The 26,088-nt window shown below is 35.4% G+C and overlaps 1 protein-coding gene across 1 annotated transcript in view; it reads right to left on the reverse strand.

The window, feature by feature from the left end:
* Positions 1–7,719: 7,719 nt before the first annotated feature.
* LOC127176605 (complexin-1) overlaps positions 7,720–26,088 on the reverse strand; it is a 55,052-nt gene continuing 36,683 nt past the window's right edge. The window contains exons 3-4 of the mRNA XM_051128368.1: positions 15,761–15,936; positions 7,720–11,212 (exon numbers count right to left, since the gene is read on the reverse strand). Of these exons, the coding sequence (XP_050984325.1) occupies positions 11,015–11,212; positions 15,761–15,936 (374 nt within the window). The 3' untranslated portion in view covers positions 7,720–11,014. The remainder of the gene's footprint in view (positions 11,213–15,760; positions 15,937–26,088) is intronic.

The following is a 26,088-nucleotide window of genomic DNA, read 5'->3' on the forward strand; positions in this document are numbered from 1 at the left end:
CATTCGCTTTTGTTCATACTATCGGGTAGATTTAGGTACAGTGCAGATGGTACGTTATTTTAAACTACCACGGAGCAATAGAGTTATAGCGCCACTCAACAGACATTTCAAGTCAGAACTGTGGTGACATGTACAAAGCCAACATCTCATAAAACGTATGTTCATATGTACATTCATGTATTTCAGGGGGGAAAATCACCACTTAGCACCACTTAGCGGACATTTCACATCGAATATGTCATGAAATGTACATGGCGCTGCACATTTTGAGTACAGCGCATAAAGTTGTGTTCAATTTGAGCAGATCAGTCAGCATCTTGAAGCAGTGTAGCTAGCCTATGCCATCAAAATAGGCTACCGCAAGAGTAATTTGCAAGCATGCAGTTTACAGTCATCGCAGTTTCTCTAGCGCGGCTGGCTGCACGAGCTTTGATGATGCACGATCAGTTTTACGTGGAGCTCGCTGATGCGTGACCATTCTAACATTTACAACAGGGTTTCAGCGCTAAACACTTGAACCTTTAAAATGTTTCTTAAACCACAAATTAGCATATTTGGAATGTTTTTTGAAGGATCATGCGACACTGAAGACTGGAGTAATGATGGTGAAAATCCAGCTTTGATCGCAGGAATAAATTATATTTTAAAATATATTCAAATAGAAAACAGTTATTTTAAATAGTATAAATATTCAAAATTTTACTGTTTTTGCTGTACTTCGAATCAAATAAATGCAGGCTTGGTGAACAAAAGAGACTTCTTTAAAAACATTAAAATGTGTCTTCACCACATGCCACTGTAGGATTGCCTTCTTCATGCATGTAATTCTGCTTTATAATTTGACCTACTGGAACAGACTTTTTGTCAGTGGTATTCCTACAATGCCTTAAAATGCTGTCTATGTAGGCATCTCACCAGGCAATGGAACAGAGCTATTATTTCTTTATAGCCCATAAACCGTGCAGTGCAGTGTCAGTTTAGCTGAAGGTAACTGACTTTATCTCATGCTGTTTACTGCTCATACATGTGTTGATGCCTTTTTCACCGTTTTTGTCGCATCGATTTGGAATCTTCTGATTTGGTTTCCAACTGAGAGTGTTTTGTCCCTGCTTCCCAGTGTCGGTAAAATGACTAAGGACACAGACTTACTAATTGAGGTCACAGGGTCTCTCCAGCGGTGCTTTTCTAATCTCCATAGCCTTCAATCTCACTCTTTATAACATGCTGAAATGGAGAAGTCCTCCAGGGGTAACCTTTGAAATTAAATGACCCATAATTCTACTGATATGTGTCAGCGCCTGTCATTAGGAGGCGGGGCATGTACAGTATGTGTGTGTATCTGTGTGAGTGTGTGGCTGTCTTCTCACCTGTCCCAAAAAGCTGCAGGTCCCAGAAGAGCTGCTTTCATTGCTCTTCCATCCCAGAGCACACCCTCTTTTTACCATTTGCGTGTCAATGGAGCTGTCAATCATGGTGTCCCTAGGCCATAAAAAAAAATATCAAGCATAATTCCGAGGATGAATCTCAATTCCAGGGCCAAAAACTCTATCTCTCAATGTGATGCTGCTCAGATGGGAGTTTGATGATACAACACTCCTCCCAATCTTTCCTCTTCAGCCTCATTTACACATCTAATCTCAGAGTCTGTTGAATGCAAATAGATATTTCCTGACTGACAGACATGCAGATTTATGGGAGATAGTCTGGATAGGTGGTTGAATGCTTATATTCTTGGAGTGTTTTATTCATTTGCATTAGACATAAGCAGAATTTAGAGCATTCTTGGTAGTCATTCATCATGATTTGCATGAACTACAATTTACAGTGCATTTAGTCAAGATAATGTATTGCTAATGCTAAATCTCACATAAATTGTGATCCATGGAGCCATTCATACTTGTTAAAAGTGTGAAAACATATAGTCATAGTGCTGAGTGTTGTTGTGGTGTGTTTCTGGATTAATAACGCATGATTAATGAATATAGCAATAATATCAAAAGGCAAATGTGTCATGTTTTGACCAAATACATTTTAGTAGTAGTTTAAAAAAAAAAAAAAAATTAAATAATGGAACTGATGGACTTTTGGAAAAATGTAAAATGATTTATGGCCTCAGAAATTATGGAAAGAGGCGTGTTTTTTTTAGACTTGTATTTGTTTGGTATGACAGGAACATTTAATTCTTAATACAAATGATAAAACTTGAAAAAGTCTGATCTGACAAGAGGCCCTAGTGGTCAGTTTGCTCTGAATGGTTAGCTTGGGTTGAATATTGCCTGAGGCTTTAGAAGCTCCTGGCAGTCTAAGGCCCCGGGGCCTCCTGAGTCATTTCTTTAAATGTGTGTCCTCCTTAAATGAATAGTTGACTAAAACATTCGATCATTTAGGCTGGCCACACTCTTTGTTTTTTAGATTTTTCTTTGTTCTTCGATTTTCAGGTTGATTTTAGTTTTGCACTAAAACATTGTATGTCATTCAATTTTTAAGGCTGGCCACATGCTGGATTCTAATTTTTTGGTAGTACGGACCCAGATATTTTTCTTTGACATTCTTCGATTTTCAGGTTGATTGAGGCAGAGAGACAAGCTCTGCACTTGTGATATAATCACAACTTTGCAGTGTTTTTAACCACATAACGCTTATTTTTGGTTTCACACATTTAAATACACATAAGTACTAGTAAAACAATACATTTAGAGTTTGTAAAATGCACACAGATGTCTATGGAAGCAGCAAACAATCAATTCAAATATAATTTGCAGATGTATTTTATTCATATCACACACACATAGTATAAGTAACTAAAAAGTTCACTCTATTCCTCTCCCAGTTCACCAGTCACTTACTTGCATGTATTTCGGAAGTAACTGACAAATTTACGTGCTGTAAATCCAGCTGACAGGACTCTCTGAACGGCAGCGCGAACAAACATGGCGGCGCCGATCTCACGTTATATATCACGATCAAGATAGTTTATAACGGTTTTTAAACGACAAAACACACTCATTTACACGTCTTTGTAAATCGGAATATCGGATAGTTCATGACATGGTAAGCAAGTGTGTAAATATTTTTTTTTATATTATTTTCTAATTAGTTTTTTTACTGTACAACAGAACGTGCACCAGGAGAGCCAGCTGACAACGTCGACTGTCCTCCATGTGGTTTTCTTCTCAAGTCACGTTTGATCTCAGAGAAAAAAACTGACACCAAATGTACTTAATATAAAGTCTTCTTCCCATACTGCTGCTGTTGTTTCGGGTGAGATGTGCTGCTGAATTCAGGTTGCACAGAGATCCACCTCAAGAGATTACCTCAGAAACGTTTCTTATGTAAGATGTGATGGGGTTTCTCCTCACTAGCCTTATGCAGGACCCAATGGAGACCATTTAATTGACAGACTTTTCATGGCCACAGGATGCCAATTGAAGCCTGGCTTTCCTACCAGCTGAGTGCTGTTCTGAGACGAAGAAAGCAGCTGAGTATGAAAAGGCCACCCTTGAGCGTAAATGATAATGGAATTGATTTTTTTTCCAGCAGCCTCATGTTTTTGTGGAACAGGAAGCGTGTGCTTTGGTGCAAAAGCATGGTAGTAAATGGATATGCAGAAATATGCTACGCTATGCAATTAGAGCTCTAGTTTCTTGATTTCCCACTTGCACCATTAAAAGTAACATAGGTGTCTAGAGCAGTTTACTTTCATTAGCCTTTAGACGAATGGGAATTTGGGAAACCAAAACAACAGAGATAGTTCCAGTGTTGGGGAGTAACTAGTTACATGTAACGGAATTTACGTAATTTAATTACAAAATAAATGTAATTGCAATTCGTTACAGTTACTGTGAAAAAATATGTAATTAAAATTACAGTTACTTTTGAAAAATGCCAGTGATTACAAAGGGGATTACAATTTTTTTGACACCCCCACTTACAGATTTAATTGACTTCTTTTAAATTGCATTGACTGCTCCAAAATGAGACACCAATATTTCAGGAGTTTAGGACACAGAATAGGACACATGTTTATTCGATAACTGTTTTATTTCCTATTTGGGTTTATGCATAAACTTTATTTTTTAAGATTGTTTTTTCCAAGGCGTTGTTAGATGCTAGTGTTTTCTGTCATAACTATGCAAACATTTGATTTCAAACCCAGTATCATAGCTATTAAACTATTTCTTGTTATGATGTTATTTATGTTATGATCTTGTTATGACATATAGCGCAACTGCGCTCACGGTGACCCGAGGTCGATTCCCGTCTCGAGGTCCTTCGCTGATCCCGCTCTCCCCTCTCTCCTCCCAACTCTTTCCTGTCTTCTCTCTACTGTCCTATCACAATTAAAGGCATAAAAAGCCCAAAAATATAAGTAAAAAAAAAAAAAAACAATTACACAGCTCAAACTCTTTCGGGGCAACTTAAGTCGGTGCTATATGCTTGATAATTTTTCGTGGCGGAAGCTTTACGTTTGGTTAGCTAATAAAATATTAAAGCTTAATTCAATATTATGTAGACAATTTCTTAATGCTGTCATCCTGGTATCGTGGACTTGCTCTGTTGTTTCATACAAACACAGCTGTTGCCTTTTTTTTGTACGTTGTAATGGATTATAAGATAACTAGTACTACTACTTAATTATTTATGTGGTGAAATGTTGTGTTAGAAAACTGGTATGACTGCACTGTATCCCTAAAATGTCTAGTTTGAACTTGCCGTTTGCTAGCAACTGATTTCTTTATGGAAGCTTTGCGTTCAAATATTTCAACTCAGATCAGTGTTTCATGTCTAATAATTTTGCCACGAAACATCTAAATAATCTATCAAGCAGCTGTGTAATAAGTGAGATAATGTACATTCAGCCAGTTGTTATCGCAAAATAAAGATGTATATTATCCCTTACTTATTATAATCTTCATTCAAGTGATAAAGGATTTTGAAAGTCTGACAGTAATCAGTGTTGAGTGCTACTGTAAGGTAACTCTGCCTGGTTTAAATGTTTCAAAATAATTAACAGTTGAAAATATTAGAAATCTAGAAAAGTAATCAAAAAGTAATTAAAAGTAATGTTACATTACTTTAATAAAGTAATTGAAAAGTTACACTACTTATTACATTTTAAATCAAGTAACTTGTAATCTGTAACCTATTACATTTCCAAAGTAACCTTCCCAACACTGGATAGTTCTTATATGAGAGCTAACATTCAGGTGTTTTTGTATTAAATCTTGAACTTTTGTAATCTTTTTGAGTAATAAAAGTTATAAAATTGGACCTCCAACAGAGGGGCTTTGAGACTAATTCAAAGTCTCCATTCCAACTTGGACCTAATTATGGACCTACAGGCTACTGGAACTACTAGAGTTGTGTTGAGAGAGATACCAGATGTTGAAGGAGTGTAGTAAGCAGCTGTTTATATCTTCTCTGTCGCCTTTGGCTTCTGGCTCTTCCAGAACTGTCATTCTGAACTTGTTCATTAAGATAAATCATTGAGCTCTTGAATGGGTGAGGGAAGACATCTAAATATTCATGTCTAATATGTTTATGCCATTGATGGCAAAGGACTAGAAATTATGTGATTTTTCATTATAGGCAGGACCTTTTGATTGCACCTTGTAAAACTGCTTTACTGACCTTGGTCAAAGTAGTGGCATATTTCTTTTTTGACAGGAATGAATACAAGGCTGTGAGGATTCAATGGATTGTTCATCTGAAATCTTTCCAAAAGACTCTTAGTAAAAAGAATGAAACAGATTTTGTGGGTAAAGTTGATTTTTGAATGGAACCACAATAGACGGGCACTTCTTCTTCCACACACTTGTGTGTGTTCTTTTTTATTTATTTATTTACTTATTTTTCTTTAAACCAGTTGGGTTCTAGTAACTATGGTAACGTTATGGAAATGTTTGACATACAGTCACTGTCTTTCCACTAGAGTTGCTTCCATTATTTTTGTGATTTGGTCACAACTCTGTGCAATGCACTCTGGAGTTTTAAAGGTTGGTTAAGATTAATATTTGACAGATGAACTTATACTGCAGCTGGACTCGTTCATTAAATAACAATTGTGACATCCCGCTCTGATGGAAGTCATCATCTTAAATGTTTACTTTAGTTACTGTCGCTATGGTTACCCGCATTCTTCGCCTTCTACTTGGTGAGGACATAAAGTAAACCAATGAAAAAGTCTACGACTGCAAAAAATGATTTCCCTATTTTATTAAGCCATTCCCACAACAGCAAAGTTTCAAGCCAGCTGGCTCTTCATCAGAAAACCCAAAGTGAATTACTTTTTTAATTGTTTATTTATTTATTTATTGCTGATGCCTACACCAGCATTTTAAGTGATATTCAAGGGCTTTTTTCCCCCTGTACTTTTCGTGTACTTTTGAACTTTTATTGATGAGGATAGAAAATATAGACAGTATTTGTGCCACAGATATAAATTGTTGTTTTAGAATTTGTGGGAGTCACTCCTGTAAGTAAATAGGCATGTGAACTATAATTAACAATATTAATTAATCCCTTTAGCAGACCTAATGTTAATGATTGATTGATAGATTGATAGATAGATTGATTGATTGATTGTATTTATCCATTAAGATTTATCAGTTTAATCTTTCAGAAAAGAGGATCCAAATTATCATATGAATTAAACAGATTATTGTTTAAAGCCCTCTCCTGTTTTTTTTTAAAGATTTGTCAGAAAATGTATAAATGTAGAACAGTGTCAAAAGAATGTACAATGAGAAATGAAAATAATGTAAAATGAGGCATGATATTTTTGGATTGGCATACAGAATTTGCTAAGGAAAACAAATGGTTACACTCAAAAAAAATATATATATATTTTTTTAAATGTATATATACACTGCCATTCAAAATTTTGGAATCAGTGAGATTTGTAATGTTTTTAAAAGAAGTCTGTTATGCTCATCAAGGCTGCATTTATTTGATCAAAAATACAGAATACAGAATACACAATATTACATTTTTTTTTTTCTGTATTTTTGATCAAATGAATGCAGCCTTGATGAGCATAAGAAAACATTAAAAATCCTACTGATCCCAAACTTTTGAACGGCAGTGTGTATATATATAATATATACAGTATCTTAATTATTTAAAAACGAAACATGTATTTTGCCTTTGTGCACTGTGGCTTTTTAAAAATAGTTCATACTCAAAATAGGTTATAAAAAAACAGATAAAATCTATAGTAAGTCAAAATACTGTTGTATTAAAGATCTTGTGAAGTATTGCTTCTGAATTAATTCTTTTTTCAAAGATTGTTAGATATCTTAACTGGAAAATGAGATAAAATACTCCTTAATGCACTATGGCCCGGTTTCACAGACAGAGTTTAGATTAAGCCAGGATTAGGCCGTAGTTCAGTTAGGACATTTAAGTAATTTTTATAAACGTGCTTAGAAAGAAACATTACTGGTGTGCATACTGAGACAAAATAAAGGCACCGATATATTTTAAAATCGGTCAGTGCTAATTTATTTCAGTTGAAACAGCTCAGACTTACATTTTAGTCTAGGACTAAGCTTAAGCCTCGTCTGTGAAACTGGGGGCATATAATCTGTAAGAATCTAATTTGTAAGATATCTTTCTGTCTTGCACACATTAAAATTCCTATTTCTGTTTTTCTTCAACCTCAATAAACAGGAGATTTTGCAGTCCACCAGAAAGCATGAACACAAAACCACAAAACAATTATATGAAATCACTTTATTATCCATGTGTTGGTGATTCCATTTGGCAGGAATGTTACAGTCTAAAATCTGTCTATAACGGGCATGCAGTGAGGCCTAAAGGTGGAGCGCTCAGAAAACACAGAGGACACACAGAAATATCATTTACAACCTCACCTACAGTGCACATCATATGCATGCATACAATTCATCAACAAAGAGAGAGGGAGAAAAATATACAATGACTTAAAAAATGCACCAAATAAGAAACAGAATTCTTTCAAAATACAACCACCAAGAGACAGGAACAGGAACAGATTACAGACGAAAATCACACCAAGATAATTTATCCTTTTTAACATAGAGGAAACCGCGCAGGACGATGCAGTAGAACAGTAGACACGTACATTCAGATAACAACAATGGAATATTTCATAATGTTACTGTGTTAGGCAGTATCTTCATTAGCATCTGAGAGACACGGAATGACTTTGAGTTGAATGCGTGACTTACATTTAGAGAACATGATGATGACTATGCAATATTTTTTCCTTTACTCTTACACAGTACTGAATATAAAATGTGTTGAGGCAATGAATGAATATTTCGCTGATTGTTTTTAGACTTTAAATTTAATTGTGTGATCATTTCTTTGTTCGGAATCTGTTAAGGACAATCACAAAAGAAAACCAAAAGCCCAGAGAGCTAAGATGGTAATCGCATATCACACTACCTAAAAGAACAACTTTCAAAATAAACAATGGCAGACGTTCTCACAAACAGGAACACTCTTTGGTTTAATAAAACAGGTGATGACAGAATGGGTGATGGGTTTCGGGCAGTATTTATTTATAAGTGCAGCTGATGGAAATTCACCAAGTCATACAGATCACACTATGAGATCGGCAGAATCAAGGGCAGTTGATAGTCATGTAGAAAAATCGTGTAACTGCAAAATTTGTGTTCAGAAATGGCCTCTGTTGATTGTACACTGAATGGCGGAAACGTGACGTTTTAAGTCATTTGCATGGAAGGTTGCACATATTTCACAAACGACTGTATGTTTTTAGCTGAATCTCATCTCTCTGAAAGTGTTACGGTTGACATCGTCACTTCTGGTGAGTAAAGGCCTTAAACACAAGTGGCAGTAAAATCAGACAACATTCAAGTTAATTGACCACTAATATGAAATTTAGCATCTGAGCAACTGGCTAGTTTGCTTAGCTGTTGACGGACGCCATTCTAATCTGCAAGCACATTCATATCATAAACATTAATATATATTTAATTAACTCCATGTTTCTTGTGGTTCGTGGCAGGACAGAACGCTATGACATCACTGTGACCGACCGTGTGCTATAAAACAACACTATTTTATTAACTAAACTGAGTTTTACTTTTAAAGCACAGCTTATATGCTTTCTAGAGACACTGAATAACATTATTTTTTTTAGTATTCAAATGCACACAAGCCAGTGTGGATCGAATGGAATGTCTGGAATATTCGGAATGTTCAAAACAACAGAATGGCGGCTTGATTCCTAGTTGTATTTTTCTGAATCGGACAATTTGCCTGTGTTTAGACATACACAATGATCTGCGACTAACACGTTTTCCTGAATGCGTTGTTATTTACAATAATTGCGGACGTAATATAAGCATACTCTATCAAACCATGGTGTAGCTTATCGTTTTATCTTAGTAAAAAAAGAAAGGATGGAAAACACAATCTGACTTTACGTCTTTCAAATCTGATTTCTCATAATTGAGGAATTCAGTCCCGCTGTTTTCCCTCTTTCAATGCAGTTACGACAACGAGAAATAACGTCATACATAAACTAGCAACAAGCAAGCATAAAAACACAAGTCAGATCCTTTCGTAGCTCATAAAACAAGAGCCAGGCTTCGTTTAGAGACCCTAAACAACTTCTTCTCTAGTTTTCTTTTTACTAAGCTCGTTAGACTGATACTAGGAAGACGACACGGCATTTGCACACAAACATTCTCTAGCAAATAAGCTGAATACATAACCATGAAGATTGTCTGTTATTGCTGATCTGGGATCAGAGTCCCATATACAACCAACGGACACAGGACATCTTCATTCAGAAACAAATATTGCACCATTGTCACTGTCTGTTTACGTAAAGTGTGCTCACAACCGCGTTGTGAGAGCTAACGTAAATAAATGTAGACACTACGAACTAGATTCTACTGTACAGCAGTGAAGATGAAGAGATTATATATTTATATATATAGCCCTATTGATCCAATTGTAGTTGTATGTGATCGATGTCACCCTTCACATTCTTAAGTACTGTAAAAAGCACAAATAAGTCAATTCAAGATGAGCGCTAAGCGCTAAGGTTTCACTCGCGACAGCTAGTTAGCACATGTGATTCCATTTTAATCGATCAAATCCAGTTTAGTAGAGATGTGAATGTGCATGATAGTGTAATGAGGGACTTATAGTTTCGTAACCTTCATAGGAAGATCTACACAGATGTGAGCAACACGCTATTTAACACTGGTGTCTGTCAGACAACAAAATCCAAAACCAGAGTTATTGCCTTAAATTTCAGTGTATTTCAGCTAAAAATGGCAAATGAAATGGGATACAGTGAACTGAGGACAAAGAAAAATTGCTAGCATGCTTAGAAGAAAACAAAACAACCAGATCATGTGTGATATCAAACGTTCTCTTCCATATTACAGTTTTCAGTCATATTAATCAGATGATGTGGCAATTCATGATGGCAGCAGGAGCTGTATGGATGATAAATGAATCTGTATACAGTATGTATCTATAAGTATACCACATGGATTCATCAGTAATATCTATAACAGAGCAACAATCAAAAAATATGATATGATTGGAGAAATGTCTCCAAGATAAATTTATGGCTTTTACTCATAGTCATTGTTTCTTTTATGTATATATATCTATATATATATAGGTGTATCGATATATATATCGATATATATGCATATCTGTAGTCATATACAGTTATATTTTTTTTCTTTGCTATTTACAAACAAAATTAATGAAGCATGGAGAATATTCTTGCTCTAAGGTCTGGACTCAGGGGCATTAAATTTGTCAGAGACTGATGCAATGTAACATTTCTAGTGCACACGTATTTTCCTCATTCTTTTAATCAGAAAATGTCACATGGTTTGCAGTTAAAGACAGATGTTATGGCACATTTTGAGTCCAGAGATCTTAGAACAAATGCGAGAGAAGGGACGGGGAAAGAGGAGGTGGATTTCATGACATTAATGTTTCCCGTTTTATCACGACTTGTCGTGGAACGCTGTTACTTTTTATTGAACATATCTTGAAGCGGGCCTGGGAGGAACTTCATGACGGTGTCCACGATGCTTTCCTCCTCCTCTTCTTCATTGCCACAGCCGGCGGGGATGGCTTTCTTGGGACGGGTCAGACTGCCTTCTGATGCCTGCTCCATGGCTGCCTGGGCTTCTGCCTCCTTCTCTTCCTTCTTCTTAATACCATACTGAAAAACACACAGCAGCATGTTAGGGATTTTCACATGTGGCCTTTGGTTGTTTTATGAGCACATTTCTACAGTATATCCATTGTTGTTTTTCCTAAAAACAAAAACGTAAAATGTATGGAGACTTTGGTGGCTGGAAAGGACAGGCAATTTGCTAAATGAATTACTTGCAGGACTATTTCTTCTTAATTACCATACAAATGTTTGAGCATCGGAGAATTTTGGCTACACCCAATTCTAGATTGTCTCATGACCTGGATTTAGAGACATTTAAATGGGAATGGTGTTGACTTTGTCCATAAAACCTTGGCGAACTGCCACTTGGCAAGTCAGTGTAATAATTTGGATCTGACAGTTAGCTGAGTGATTCACAGAAGCTTTATTTAGATCTGAGACACTTTCTCATTTACAAACAAATGCCCTAATTTTAAAGGGTTTCCAAATATTGGCAAGGTAATCCACTTCATTAGAGAAGTGCTTAGACGACAAACGGTCCATTTCGTCTTTGTTTCAACCCCAAAGGGTCTGAGGCTCGTTAATTCATGCCTAGTCTGTTTTAACTCTTTAACTGTCACCGTCCCCTCTGTGGGACGCCTAGGTTTACTTCACCATATTACAAATAAATCCTAATCTAATCATGACAGACTCTATATTGTTGGGAAGGTCTAAGACTCCTAAATAGATATTTTACCACTCTTTTGTGTTACAAATTATGTAGGAAAAGTAATAGATTAATTTATGACAAGAGTGCACCTCAAAAATCTTCATCATAACAGGAGTTCTGACCTTTCACAAAAAGACTTTCTTCGTTGCCTTTTTCCCTATAACGCAATAGAAATCTTAAGAAATTATATATCAATTGAAAACTTGAAATCTCAAAATTCATCCTTTGAAAACCATTTTAAAATCAGACATTGCATTACCATGGAAATTGTACATCAATATCATATTACAAAATGTTTTCGTCTATGAATTATAAAAATGTAACTTTGGATAGTGCATTTTCATGTCTATGTTCAAGTTAGGAAGTGACAGTTAAAAGGTTAACCTTTTGGCTACATTAGAATAACCACAGATTTATGACTTATATTTACATTGGGCTCTTGCTGTTGATATAGCCGTCTCTTTTGATCACTGAGGCTGTATTTATTTATTTGATCAAAAATACATTAAAACAGTAATGCTATGAAATAGTATTACTATTTAAAATATATTTTAAAATGTAATTTATTCCTGTGATGCAAATCTAAAATTTCAGCATCATTACTCCAGTCTTCATGATCCTTCAGAAATAATTCTAATATGCTGATTTGCTGCTCAACAAATATTTTTGTATTAATATTGCATCAGTTTAATGCATCCTTGCTGAACAAAAGTATTAACTTCTTTTAAAAAAATCTTCCTGATCTTAAATTTTTGAATGTTTGTGTACATGTACTGTGTATTTTAACTCATACAGTCTACAAATAGATGATGAGCTCTGTTTCCTGCATCACTTCAGGAATCACAGTCACATCCTGAGGAATGAGAATGTATAGTAATGGGATTTAGGGAGATTTATATGAAGGAATGATGTTTAGGGCAAGGCATTTATCCACTTTAAGACTCTCAGTTGCTCTAAGACGTATATAATTGTGACGTTTTGCCAATAAATGGATTAAACAATGGATGATTCCTGCCTCTGTCTATTGAGGTCACAAACTAGCTCATGCAATCAGCAACTGACCTTCTAAACAATGATTCTCTGCTTTTCTCTAAACATCTCTCTACTTGCTCTAATGTGGAACACTTATGTACGCATAAAATCTTATTAATGCAGCTTAATCTGAGAAATACTTCAATGGGTTACTTGAAGAGAGTGCTTGGCAAACTCAGACGTCGTGGATAAGACATAAGGACTACCCTCAGTATTGCAGTCACGTCTTGTACAGAATGTGAAGATGCTGCCTTAATCCTTGTGGTAAATTAGACCCATGGGGTGGTGGCTTAGTGGAAAAAAGACAGGCTTTTTGGCCTCCCATCCTCTCAACATGGCTTTGCATAAAAATGTATCTGTTTTACTCCAACTCCGTTTGCTCACAAGAAAAGATGATCCTCCATTTTGTGCAACCATGCGTACAATCTCTGAGACTCAGCAGCCCAAAGTAAATTATCACGACAAATTCGTAAGTGGCAAGTCTGTTAAGCAGAATAATAATTTTTAGCTCTGACTTTGATACATATGATGAAGCAAAGCATTTTTGCAAGTAACTTTCATTAAAAAACGCATTAACCAACAGTATGTATTGATAAAGAATTATATATTAATACATATAGTATCATATAAAGTATTATGTATTAATAAACTTGGCTTATTTTATTTAAAAATAATTTTCAAAGCTGTATGTAATGCAGATAACTAATGTACAGTCAGCTACACTCAGCTAAAAACATAATTCCTGGGTCTTTCCTTCCATGACACCTTTTTCCTTTTTTTTTTCTCCATATTGTCACAGAAAAGCAGCCATATGGTAGTATGAGGGAAGGGACTCAAGCATAGTCAATCTCCACAGCCCCCACAGTAATGGAATGCTTGCCAGAGGTAGACTGTTATTTTTCCAGTCCCTCTGGTTCACAGTATGCGCCTCAGGGCCCGTCCATCCCCATTCACAGCGTACCACTCAACTGCTACAAAGCAGCATTCAGTTTCCCCAAGAGTGAAACAAACAAAGAAAACCCCATAAATAACTTTCACCCTATGTATTTATGTGGGTTGTATAATTCTATGATGTCATTCAATCACTTTTTTCCATACTAATTGAATACTAATATAATATTTTCTAAATAGCCTAGATCAGTGATTCTTCAACAAAACTGAAATATGGTTATATAAATAAAATACTTCATATTTAAATTCTTTTTATACATTTTATATTTCATATGCTGCAAAAAAGTAATTTTATACTTATACTTTTTTGTCTTTTTCCAGTGCAAATGTCTAAACATTCTTAAATCAAGCTAAATTTATTTAAGATGTAAAATGACAAAAGATAAAATGACGTTAAAGCCTTAAATATCAAAACTGAGTTTTTATGGAAGCCAGTTTTCGCCACTGAATTAAAAATAAAAAGGTAATTGAGACTTTTTATCTCACAATTCTAACTTTTTTTCACAATTCCGAATTAAAATATCCCATTCTGACTTTATTTTTTCAGAATTGCGTGATACTCATAATTGTGAGTTAGAAAGTCAGTTTTGGGGGATATAAACTCACAATTATAGGAAAAATATCAGTCTTTTTCCCCTCGGACACTGACTTTATAATTCATAATTGTGAGTTTATATCTCAGAATTCTGAGAAAAAAAAAAAATCAAAATTCTGAGATACATACACGCAATTCTCAGATAAAAAGTCAGAATTGCGATATATAAACACGCAATTGCGAAAAAAGGAAGAATTGCGAGATATAAAGTCACAATTGCAAAAAAAAGAGTCAGAATCGTGAGATGCAAACACGCAATTGCAAAAAAGTCACAATTGCGAGATGCAAATTTGCAATTGCAAAAAAAAGTCGAGTGCAAGATACAGACACGCAATTTTGAGAAAAAAAAAGTCAGAATTGCAAGATACAAGCGCAATTCTCTGAAAAAAAGTCAGAATTGCAAAATAAAAACACAGTTCTGAGAGAAAAAAGGTGGAATTGCAAGATACAAACTTGCAATTGCAAGAAAAATAGTATGGTTTTTTTTTCAGTGGTGGAAATGGGCTTCCATAAGTTTTTGCTTAACACAGTGGTTCTCAAAGTGTGGTACGAGTACCACTAGTGGTACTCAGGTATGTAGGTATGCAGAGAATTCACTAAATTAAATATAAATTAATGATAAACCACAATACATTTAATCTTTATCTAAGTCTTGATCTTAATTTTTTTTTTTTTTTTTTTTTTTTGACATTTACGTACAGTACAGTTTTTATTTAAAGCTGCAATAGGTGTTTGTCTTTAGAAACATTTTTGTTATGCTGATTGAAAGTCTCTTCACATCCTGAAAGCAATCATTAAGTTAAGTGTCTAAATGTATTTATATGTATTTATATATTCTGTGAAAGGCGTAGGACCAAGAAATGTTCGTCCAATCAAAATGCTCGAACTGAGCATTGGCTTTGGAAATTGGCTTTTCTACCTGCCTGTCAAATATGTATTTGCATACCTCTGCGCACCCTGTTCGTGCAAACAGGATACGTCATCAGCACGTTCATGTACGCTGTGCAGACAGAGCGAGAATGGCAGGCAAACGTCAACAACCTGATCTTCCTTCCTGGTATTATTTGGTTTTATTATACTATTTATTATTTGGTATATATTTTACTATTATCAATATGTTTTAGCACTTCAACTTAAACTAAATGAAAATGAGAAAGGCTGCCTTGGCAACTATCTGAAATAAAAAAAGTTTTCTTTTTATGTTATTTCAGTTAATGATAATCACCCTGGCCTAGATTATCGTAAGTGATCATATAAACAGTTTGACACCTCATAACACTGAATAATTATTTCACGGTACATTTACCTTGTCCCTGATGCCCTGTCGAATCGATTCCCTCTCCGCTTCCATCCTTGCATACTTTGCCTTCCTCTCCTCCTCCTGTTGCCTGAGGGCTTCCTGTCTTTCTTCCTCCTTTCTCTCAGCATCAGGGTCCTTCTCCTCCTCGCCCCCCAGCATTTTCCCCATGTCTTTGGTCGCCCCTTTGAGAAAAAGAAAGAGAGAATGAGGAACAGGAAATCCACAGACTGCACACCAGACTCAAAAAGAGACTTCCAAAGACATTTGGAGGGTAACCTCTAACACAAGGTGAACTGAAAAGCTGATAAATTAGTTCTCACTGTCATCCTGTTTCTTTTATAAATACTCTCAATGACGACTGCTCTCTTTGTCGGCAAGACATGCAAGTAGGACAGCCGCCAAGAAAAGTACAATGGGTCAGATCGTTATAACAAAAGGACTCCATTAGGGCCATGAGAATACAGGATTTTGACAAAGCAGATAATAAGTTCTGATTGCATCCGCAGCTCACATTCATCAGTCATCAGAATGCTTGTTAGCGCTCCGCAGTGTGACTATGCGAGACGTCGTGTATCTCTCCACTGTTGGTCAAACCGTATTAATGCAACACAATGTTAGGTTGTGTCAGGCTTACTTTTGGTAATGAGGGAGTAATTAGAATTTAGCAAAAGACAAGTGCTTAAAATCATACAGTATATACAATATCTCTTCATGAGCAGCCAGCTGTGATGCCCCTAAATCAGCTGTGCATGAACACACATTCAATATGCCATTAAATCAAGGGAAATAATGGCAATAATGCACTAATTTTGCATAAGATGAACATTCGTCATGATATTCTGTTGTAAGTTTAGGAAATAAACTAATGCGAATGCATTACTTATAAAAAGCATAAAGATTTTTTATAATGTACATACATAGAGTTAGTACACTGACAGGATTGATTCAAGTGCTTATGGAAAAGATCCATATTACTGTTTTTTTATTTTTTTTATTTATTTATTTTTTTTTTTTTGAACAAATCCCTTATATTATTACTTTGTAAGTCATTTTGATAAATTGATGTGAATGTAAAGCAGAAATATGGCCCTTCCATAACAATAAGCTTCTTAATTTTAAATGTTTTTTGTGGCATTACATAATTAAGGTATATTGACTTTTTAGGAACTTTATGCCAAGTCTTCTGTTTTTCTTTTCCTTTGTAAATATGTATTAATAAGTTTGTTTTCAGGTATTCAGAGGAGATGTGTTTGGGATAACAGGTTTTCCGCAGGTGTTAAAAAGGTCTTGAAACATCTTAATTCTCCCTTCTAAAAAAAATAAGACCCTAAAAAGACCTTACTTCAGAGCAGAAAGTCTTAAATTTATAAATTTATGCCATTAAATGTTGCATAAACTGCAAAAAACTGAATATCTCCCTCAGTATTTTTTAGTTTCCCAATACATTCTTGAATCGAGATGTAATTACTTGAGATGAAATTTGAACAGATTAAGTATTGTTTTGAACAAATTTGAGGACGTGTACTCATGAAACTGAACAAAATGAGCTGTATTTATGCTTAAAATAAGAACAAGCATTTGCCTATGAAGTTTGAAAACTTGTTTTCCCTTTGAATTCAGTTTTCGGAGTCCACGCAGATATTTGTTCTTGTTTTGATAACTCACTTCACTTTGAAAATTTCTCATAAAAACAAAGACTTCTTATTTTATACTATTTTGTTTTGAAGTAAATGTTTCTTCATTTGAGAATCTTTAGACATTAGCAATTGAAAACGACAAATACTGACGATGATCAGAAGTACAGTATTGGAGATCTGTTGGAAGTTATATTTCAAACCTTGAAGTGTTGCTTATACAAGACATACTTTTATAAAAACAGCAGAAACTCTGGATAAAAGTGTCTGCCAAATATAATAAGATTCAATTTTAAAACAGATTTTACCTTTACATTTATAAAATTCTATTTGTTATACTTTTTTTGGCCAGGACATTATCCATTAAGTTTATGGACATTTCCAGTAACCCTAAGATACATACATACAAAAATACAAATATATATGCTGTAGGTGACAGCAAAGATAAAAGTGTAATAACTTTAAAAGGTTCTGCTGTGGTGTCAGGCTGTAAAACACTTTCCAATGATTTATTTTTATATAGACATCACCAATATCTTGTGGTCACTAATGCTGAGCTTAAATAATAGTACAAATCTAGCCACATTCAAAACCATACTTTTTGTCCCTCTGACACCTTTGTGTCTGAGTTACTGTAGGCTGACATAGCAGAACAGAAGTTATCCAAGTTCATGCAATATGTATTCATGTCACGTCAGTTTGTGCTGGGAGACAGAACGGCATGTAAATGCATGAAGGGTTCTGTTTTCAGTCCAGGAGTTTTGTTCTCCCTGGATCAGCAGTTGAGGACGGCACACTGCCACTCCAGCAGTCCATGAGGTCTGCGTTCAACCTCCGTGACACATGGTCTCGCATTTACTGCTCTCTAGAAATTGATTTTAATGAGGACTGGGTCTTTCTGACAGCAGAGACGTGACTTCAGCCTCAGATCTGACGATTCACCTCTCTTTCATCAGCCCGTGCTGTTCCTTTATTTCATATATGTACGTGAGGGTTAGGAGGACCAAGCTTGTCTTTACTTTGGAGAGGGTAGCTGAGAATGTAGTCATCAGATTTTTGTCAAGCATTCATGAGAGACCCAGTTTTATGGTTTGTGCTTGCTGAAGTTAACCGAGATTGCACATTGCTGGTCTTATAGTGCAGAATTAATCTGACTACATAATTCCTTTTTGATGTTTTACTGTAAAAATAACGTAAAATGTATGTAAAAAAATATGGTAGCAGCAGTTTAGGTTTTACAGAACTTAACTCAAATTTCCAACATTTATTTTGTACTAATATACTGTACTGTGATTTTAACAGTAACAGACTGTAAAACGTGTTAACTGGTTAATAGTAAGTTTCTGTATACTGTGAATAAATGTAATTATATTTGATGTAATTTTACCGTAAAATACTGTTAAAATTACAGTTTTTGTAAGTGAAAAAGGACAAATCACAAATGTGTGTCATTCCTAGAATTCCCTTCACATTTGATGTTTTTTCATTGAAATAACTGTTTCTTCTTAGTTTTTCTTATCATTTGTGTAGTGTTTTATCTTTCATGTAATGTTGTTGAATTAATGTTTGGTAGTTATCAGTGTATTACAATGGTATAAAACAAATATTTGAACCTCAATAGGTTGTTATATGAAGATTATATGCAGTGTATGTATACTGATGAACTGTATGTACAGTATACTGATAACCACCATAATAATTCATAATAAAAGAGACACATGATGAATTAGTTCATCATACATGACAGTAAAACTATGCAATAAACAAGAATTTAACAATAAAGATGTAACATAAAACCTAAATGCACCTAACTAATAACAAAAACTATTAAGAAACATTGTTATTTAAACTAAATACCATTAAAAGTAATGTCACTTTATAGTTTTTCACTGTAAATTACCTTCAAAATCTTTATTTAACAGTATTTTATGTAATTATCCAGTAAAATATCACGTTAGGTCTATTACAGCTTTTTATTGTGCATATAGTAAGGGAACCTGCCGTATTCATTCATTCATTTATTTCAGTGTGTCTAGGCCAAAACAGGCTGATAGGACATGCTAACCCTTTTCAGATAGGTCTTTCGGTCAAACAGATTCTGCAATCAGCTGTAAACTCACTTTTAGTCTGACTCCATCTGTTATAGATCGCCCAGCTTTCAGTTTCAATTCATTTTTGATGAATCTAAGTTCAGCCCTACCTTTTGTTTTTGTAAGTATAATGCGCTGTAAATGGCTCTGACTGATTTAAAATTTAGCTGCTGATGTGAGGTCAGAATATAAATTTATACCACAAACTGACTGACTTTTCAGTGTGACTCACTTCAGTATTTCTGTAATTCCAACTAAATGAAACAATTATTCTCACTCGTATCACACTGGAGCCAGGCATTCAGCTTTAGCACAATCAATAGGTTAGTAAGAGGCAGAATTGTACAACTTTATGAGCTTGAACAAAGCATGCCCATAAGGACTGTAGGCTTACTACTGCTCAAATTGACTTCTGGAAAGTCAGAATGAGTTTGTGCAAAATGGGGAAATGAGAGGAAACATGTGTCTGCATTTTTAAAATGCACTGATTTTAGAACAATTGATTTGGCGTTTTAATTTTAGGGTCGTATTAACCTATGCAGACTGATTTGGAGGCGACTGAACTGAAACTACCCACTAGGGCATCCATGGAAAGGATTAGCTGACATAGCCGGAAACTTGCTGAAACCGTAAGATTTCCGTAGAGAGCTGTCATCCTGAATTACCAGTCAAGTGCAGAGTATATCCCTGTACAGAACAGCTTTAGCAAACTCGAGTTTTGAAATGAGAATAGCTGGTGTGTATTCACTGAGAATATATCTGGCTGCGGTCGGTGAACTTCTTGAAGGTACAAATAGTGCTAGTGCTTCACTGCAAAGAATATTTTGCTTTTGAATTGCTCAGAGTTGTCTGTATTTGTATCATTTCAGTGTAGGAGAGGAGAAAGTAATGCATGATATTTGACATTTGCATGATACTCTTTTCAATGGGCCAAACCAGATACATTTTTCTGTGGCTATAATATAAATTTTTGTATCTTTTTAAGGGAGTTTGCCCATTAAATAGGTATGTGTAACCCATTTTGTACACTGTGAGAATAGTGAAGTCCACACCACGACTGTAACAGTAATGGCACAGAGGTAAATTTAGCTGGAATCACTTTTAGAAACATCTTCTTCCAGCTGATAAACAGCAAAACATTGACATCCATTCAGAATCTTATAGAAGCTTGTCTCCACCCAGGGATAAAAAATAAAGGTAATTGCAACGATTGGTTATTTTATAAAAAAAAAAAAAAAAAAAAAAAATTACAATTTATTTATTTATTTATTTATTTTATTATTATTTTTTTTTTTTACCTTAAACGCTCATCTTGTCTAGCTCTGCATGTACTCTGTGTATTCTGGTTGAAGACAGTTAGGATAGGTCGAAAAATTCCCATCTCATTTTCTTCTCCATCTTCAAAATCGTCCTACATCGCTGTTTTAACTTTTTTTGTAAAGGGCGTTTGATCATCTTTGCATGCTCGCTTTGTAAACACTGGGTCGGTACTTCTGCAGTGATGTAGGACAATTTTGAAGTTGGAGGAGAAAATGAGATGGGAGGTTTTTTTTTAACATACCCTAACTGTCTTGACCCGGAATACACAGAGTTCACACAGAGCTAGACAAGACGAGCATTTGAGGTTAAAAAGTATATAAACTGAAGAAAGAAAGACATGAATATCTTGGATGACAAGGGGGTGAGTAAATGATCTGCAAATTTTAGTTCTGAAAGTGAACTTTTCCTTTAAGAAGATTATATCCATTGGGAATTTATTTTAAGACTGTACCGAATCTAAATGAAAATGAAAAATACTTATAATAAACTCAGAAATGGAAAATAACCTTGTTTGGACCATATGCTCCAACTAAAGAAATCTGAAAGAAAAACGTGTTTCAAACACACTCAACTACATCAATTCAACTTCCAGCCCAATTATTATTAACCATTTTTTCCCCCAAAGTTTTTGAAGATCACAGGCGAAAGCCGTCGCTCTGTTCTCCCGTTTGAACTCTAGTGTTTTTCATTGTCTGTTTTTAATTAGAGCTGTTTTCACTGGCTTGGCACTGGCTCTTGTCTCAGCTCCTCTGCAGCACGCGCTGTTAATCTGCGCTCCTGAGGCTAATTAGCTCATCTGATCGTGACAAAGTCGCCGCGTGACACACAAACTCTTTACGGCGTCTCTGTGCAGCATAGCGCTATCTACTGCTCAGCCGCTCATGCAGACCAGACCAGAGTCCCTGAAGTAGAACTCTTCATAACAAGCAGCTAACCATGCTAAAGCTACAATGTTCAAGGGTCTCCTCGTACGTCTGTCGGCCGGGAGGCACCGAGCGATTTGAAAGACGCCAAAGTGATGCTTGAATTTTGAAAATGGTACAGTCACATGGGTTGGAAATGGACTGTGTTACATAAAAAGAGTGTGTTTGCGTAAGTATGTGTCTGTTGTAGCGGAAAAAGTGATGGAGATGTCATACTTGACAGGTGGCATATCCTCATACCTTTGTGTGCTTGTCAGTGTGTGTCTATGTGTCCTTACTGTGAGAGCAAGTGTGGGTAGATGAGAACAAAATGTGCCACTCTTTACCCGAGTGCCTGTGTAGAAAAGGAAAACATAGCCGTAAGGCCGTGCGCTATGTATCGTGTGATAGCTGAAATGTGTCAGCTGGTGAAGATTTTGCTAAACCATTTATACCAGAGTAGATGTATTTGTGCAACTAAGTAAAAGCAGGTGTTCTATCTATCTATCTATCTATCTATCTATCTGTCTATCTATCTATCTATCTGTCTATCTATCTGTCTATCTGTCTGTCTGTCTATCTATCTATCTATCTATCTATATCATTCTGTAATTCTATCTATGTTTCTATCTATGTTCCATAAACAAGAAAAGAATTCTGAGGGAAAGTCGAAACTGAAATGTCAACTCAGGACTGTAAGAAAAAAAGTTCTGAATTCTGAGTTTATATCTCACAATTCTGAGAAAAAACTCAGAATTGTGGGAGGAAAAACATCCAAATTGTGAGACAAAATGTTGGAATTACCTTTACACTTTCTAGTGTTCTGTTTTTTCTATGTTCCATCTATTAATCTATCTATCTTTAAATCTATCTTTGTTTTTGCTGTGCTGTGTGTTATTAAAGTGTTATTAAAGATGATTTACCAATGACCGGTGATTATTTTTGAAGAATATAGCAACTCAAGTGTTACATAAAATGGCAAGTTATATTTATTTGTTATAAAAAATTATGTCTTCCGATTCGGCCTTAATAGAAAAAAATAATATAGTTTATAATTAAGCACTTTGAATTACCATTGTGTATGAAATGTGCCATATAAATAAATTTGCCTTGCTTTGCCTTCTATGTGTATTGAGTTATCAATTCACTAAATTATTCAAAAATAGACATTTCCACATGACTATACATTTTTTTGTGGAAATTAATTTTTTTTTTTACCTCAAAACTAACCGTGTTTTATATCATGGTCTGTCTAAATACTCGATTCTGATTGGTTGGCAGGTGTGCATTAAATCCGTTCATACAACAGTTCTTTCTGGGCCTCGAATCTGATTGGCTAAAAGTTGTGTGATATTCTAGTGATATCAGAACTCCAGCTGTTTCACTGTTTGTATCACTCAGCTGGTGGTCTATCTCACAGTGAGTCAATATAAGTCAAAGTGTCAATATGTGATAAGTTTGGAGTGAAAATGTTGTCATGGCGGATGCCTAAATCCACTATAATTTTATAAATAATGCTGTTTTGTCACGGAATGGAGTTTTTTAGGTGAGAATGTACTTGTTTAAACTTCAAATATGCAGTTACTTAATAAAGATAATGTCTTCAATATGACTTCAATGTTTTCAGAGATGTGAGCCTTATGACGTCAACACTCATGAACCCGCCGAGAGCAGCCTTACCTCGGCCAGATTTGCCACTAGCTCTGATGTCTCTATAGTCAAACTTTGACTGAAATTTGAATCTGTGACAGAAGGAAGTAGTTCTGCACAAAAGAGGCTTTTTTAAAGACACTCCGTTGTTGTTTCTTATGTATTTACACACTTGTGCCATCGAACTGTTGTATAGATGCAATATTACACTTGTAGCAGTGCAATATGCTTTAATGTCGGCTCGCTGTGATTACCTATGGCTGAATCATAGCCGTGCCGATATACAGCCGTATCACACAGCTACGAGTGTGATATAGCTCATTTAATGCACAGGTAGTTCCAAGTTAGTTTAATCACCGTTCTATATACGGCAGAGAACCACCCTATGCACAGCAGACAGCAGTCTACTCTTATTGTGCGTAAATGTATCCCAACCATACTTTTCAAGGTTATTGTTCTCTCTGTGGATGTGTGTGTCTGTGCCTGGGTGTGTGAAGGTCATCTGCACACTGAAGGACTATGAGAGGGGCGACCAAGTCCCCTGTGGAGCTCGGGCACATGGAGAGAGCGCAAACTCAAGGACTCTGTGTTCCTTTCTTGCTCCATCTGTCTTTATCTCGCACCTGCTAAACAGCAAGTGCCCAGCGGCACACCCTCCTCCCTGCCACGACATTAATGTCCAAAGACAGATCAGATACCACACGGGACACCCACAAACACTGTCTCTTCCACAGTGCCACACAACAGAGAGGGCACGACCTCTCCACTACTCTCCATATGTTACCGGTAATCACGTGTCATGTGACGTATTTAATCCATCCCAATTAAATGATGATTTATGGTGAAGGTGCTGCAACCTTGAAAAAAATCCAATTATCTTTATGAGGCTTTGAAAATAGATTTTTTAAGACTTAGCATCCTGTCCTTGATTATCTCCGTAACTCCAAAATAATGATGCACTTTCATACTTAGGAGGGAAGGGAATTGGGGGTTATGGTGACTATGTAGGGTAGATGGCAGTAATGGGATTTGCTGTTTTGTTTTGTGTGTGATTTATGCAACACAATACGCAAATGTTATTGTTGTTTAGTCTTTGATCATAAAAAAAGTTTAATGTGCTCCTGAATTCTAGCAGATTCTGTTGGACCATTTTACTTCTTTTTTGCTTACTATATATACCCTCACAGTTCCTAGTATTGAGGAAACCAAAAAGAGAAAAGCAGTGAGCAATCAGCTTCACTTGTGTGATGTATGTGTCTTTCAGCAGAGGTCGAGTAAACTAAGAACTGTGCAAAAGCCTGGAGCCAAAATGGAAGGATTTGGCCAGTATTCCATGCTCTAATGAGAGGTGGACTTTTTTTTTCTTAGGGAGTGGGTTAAAGGAAGTGAGGTGTATCTCCTAAATCTCCCAAGGATAGATAGTAGAAGGTGTCAGGAGTGCTATCACGAAAGCCTTTTATCACCCATTCTCTGCCATTATCTTCCTTAACCAGCGTGTGAAGGGCCAGGAAATGGGACTGATTGTACAGGGTTGGACTGATCCATCACCAGTCTGGGACACTTTACATGTCAGCATCTATCTGTAGGAGTTTAGCAGCCATTGAGGCTGTTATTTCATAATACATGACAATCTGTAAAGAAACTGAATGAAAAGGACAAATGAATCTCAGAAATGATCTGGTTTGTTGATATCTATATGTATCTATCTGTCGTTTGTTTGTTTGTTTGTTCATTTGTTCGCTTTGTATATCATTGTGTTGTCTTTTAGCTATTGTTCTGTCGTGCTGTTGTTTTATCTATAAATCCGTCCATCCATCAATTCATCCATCTATCCATCATTCTATCTTTGTTCCATTCTCTTCGTTCTATCGTTCTATCTATCTAGTGTTTTAGCATTCTGTCATTCTGTCAGTCATTCTGTCTATAATTCTATCTATCATTCTGTTGTTTTATCCATCCATCGTCATTCTATCTTTGATCTATCTATCTATCTATCTATCTATCTATCTATCTATCAATCAATCAATCAATCTATCTATCTATCTATCTATCTATCTATCTATCTATCTATCTATCTATCTATCTATCTATCAATCAATCAGTCTACCTATCTATCTATCTTTGTTCTATCATTCTTTCTATCTATCATTCTATCAATCTTTGTTCCATTCTATCTTCGCATCATTCTCTTCATTCTATCATTCTTTTGTTGTCAACTATTCTGTCTACAATTCTATCTGTCGTTCTGTTGATTTATCCGTAATTCTATCTATCTATCTATCTATCTATCTATCTATCTATAATTCTATCTATAATTCTATCTATCGTTCTGTTGATTTATCCGTAATTCTATCTATCTATCTATCTATCTATCTATCTATCTATCTATCTATCTATCTATCTATCTATCATTCCATTGTTCTATTGTTCTATCATTCTATCATTCTATCAGTCTGTTGTTTGTTTTATATAGCTTTGTGTTGTCTATCTAGCTATCGTTCTATCTTTCTATCTATCGTTTTATCAATCTTTGTTCCATTCTATCTTTGTATCATTCTCTTCGTTCTATCATTGTATCATTGTCAGTCATTCTGTCTATAATTCTATCTATCATTCTGTTGATCTTTCTATCTATCAATCTCTAACTATCTATATCTATATCTATATCTATCTATCTATCTATCTATCTATCTATCTATCTATCTATCTATCTATCTATCTATCTACCTATCTACCTA

The sequence above is a fragment of the Labeo rohita genome, chromosome 14, assembly GCF_022985175.1.
Source record: "Labeo rohita strain BAU-BD-2019 chromosome 14, IGBB_LRoh.1.0, whole genome shotgun sequence".
Taxonomy (NCBI): domain Eukaryota; kingdom Metazoa; phylum Chordata; class Actinopteri; order Cypriniformes; family Cyprinidae; genus Labeo; species Labeo rohita.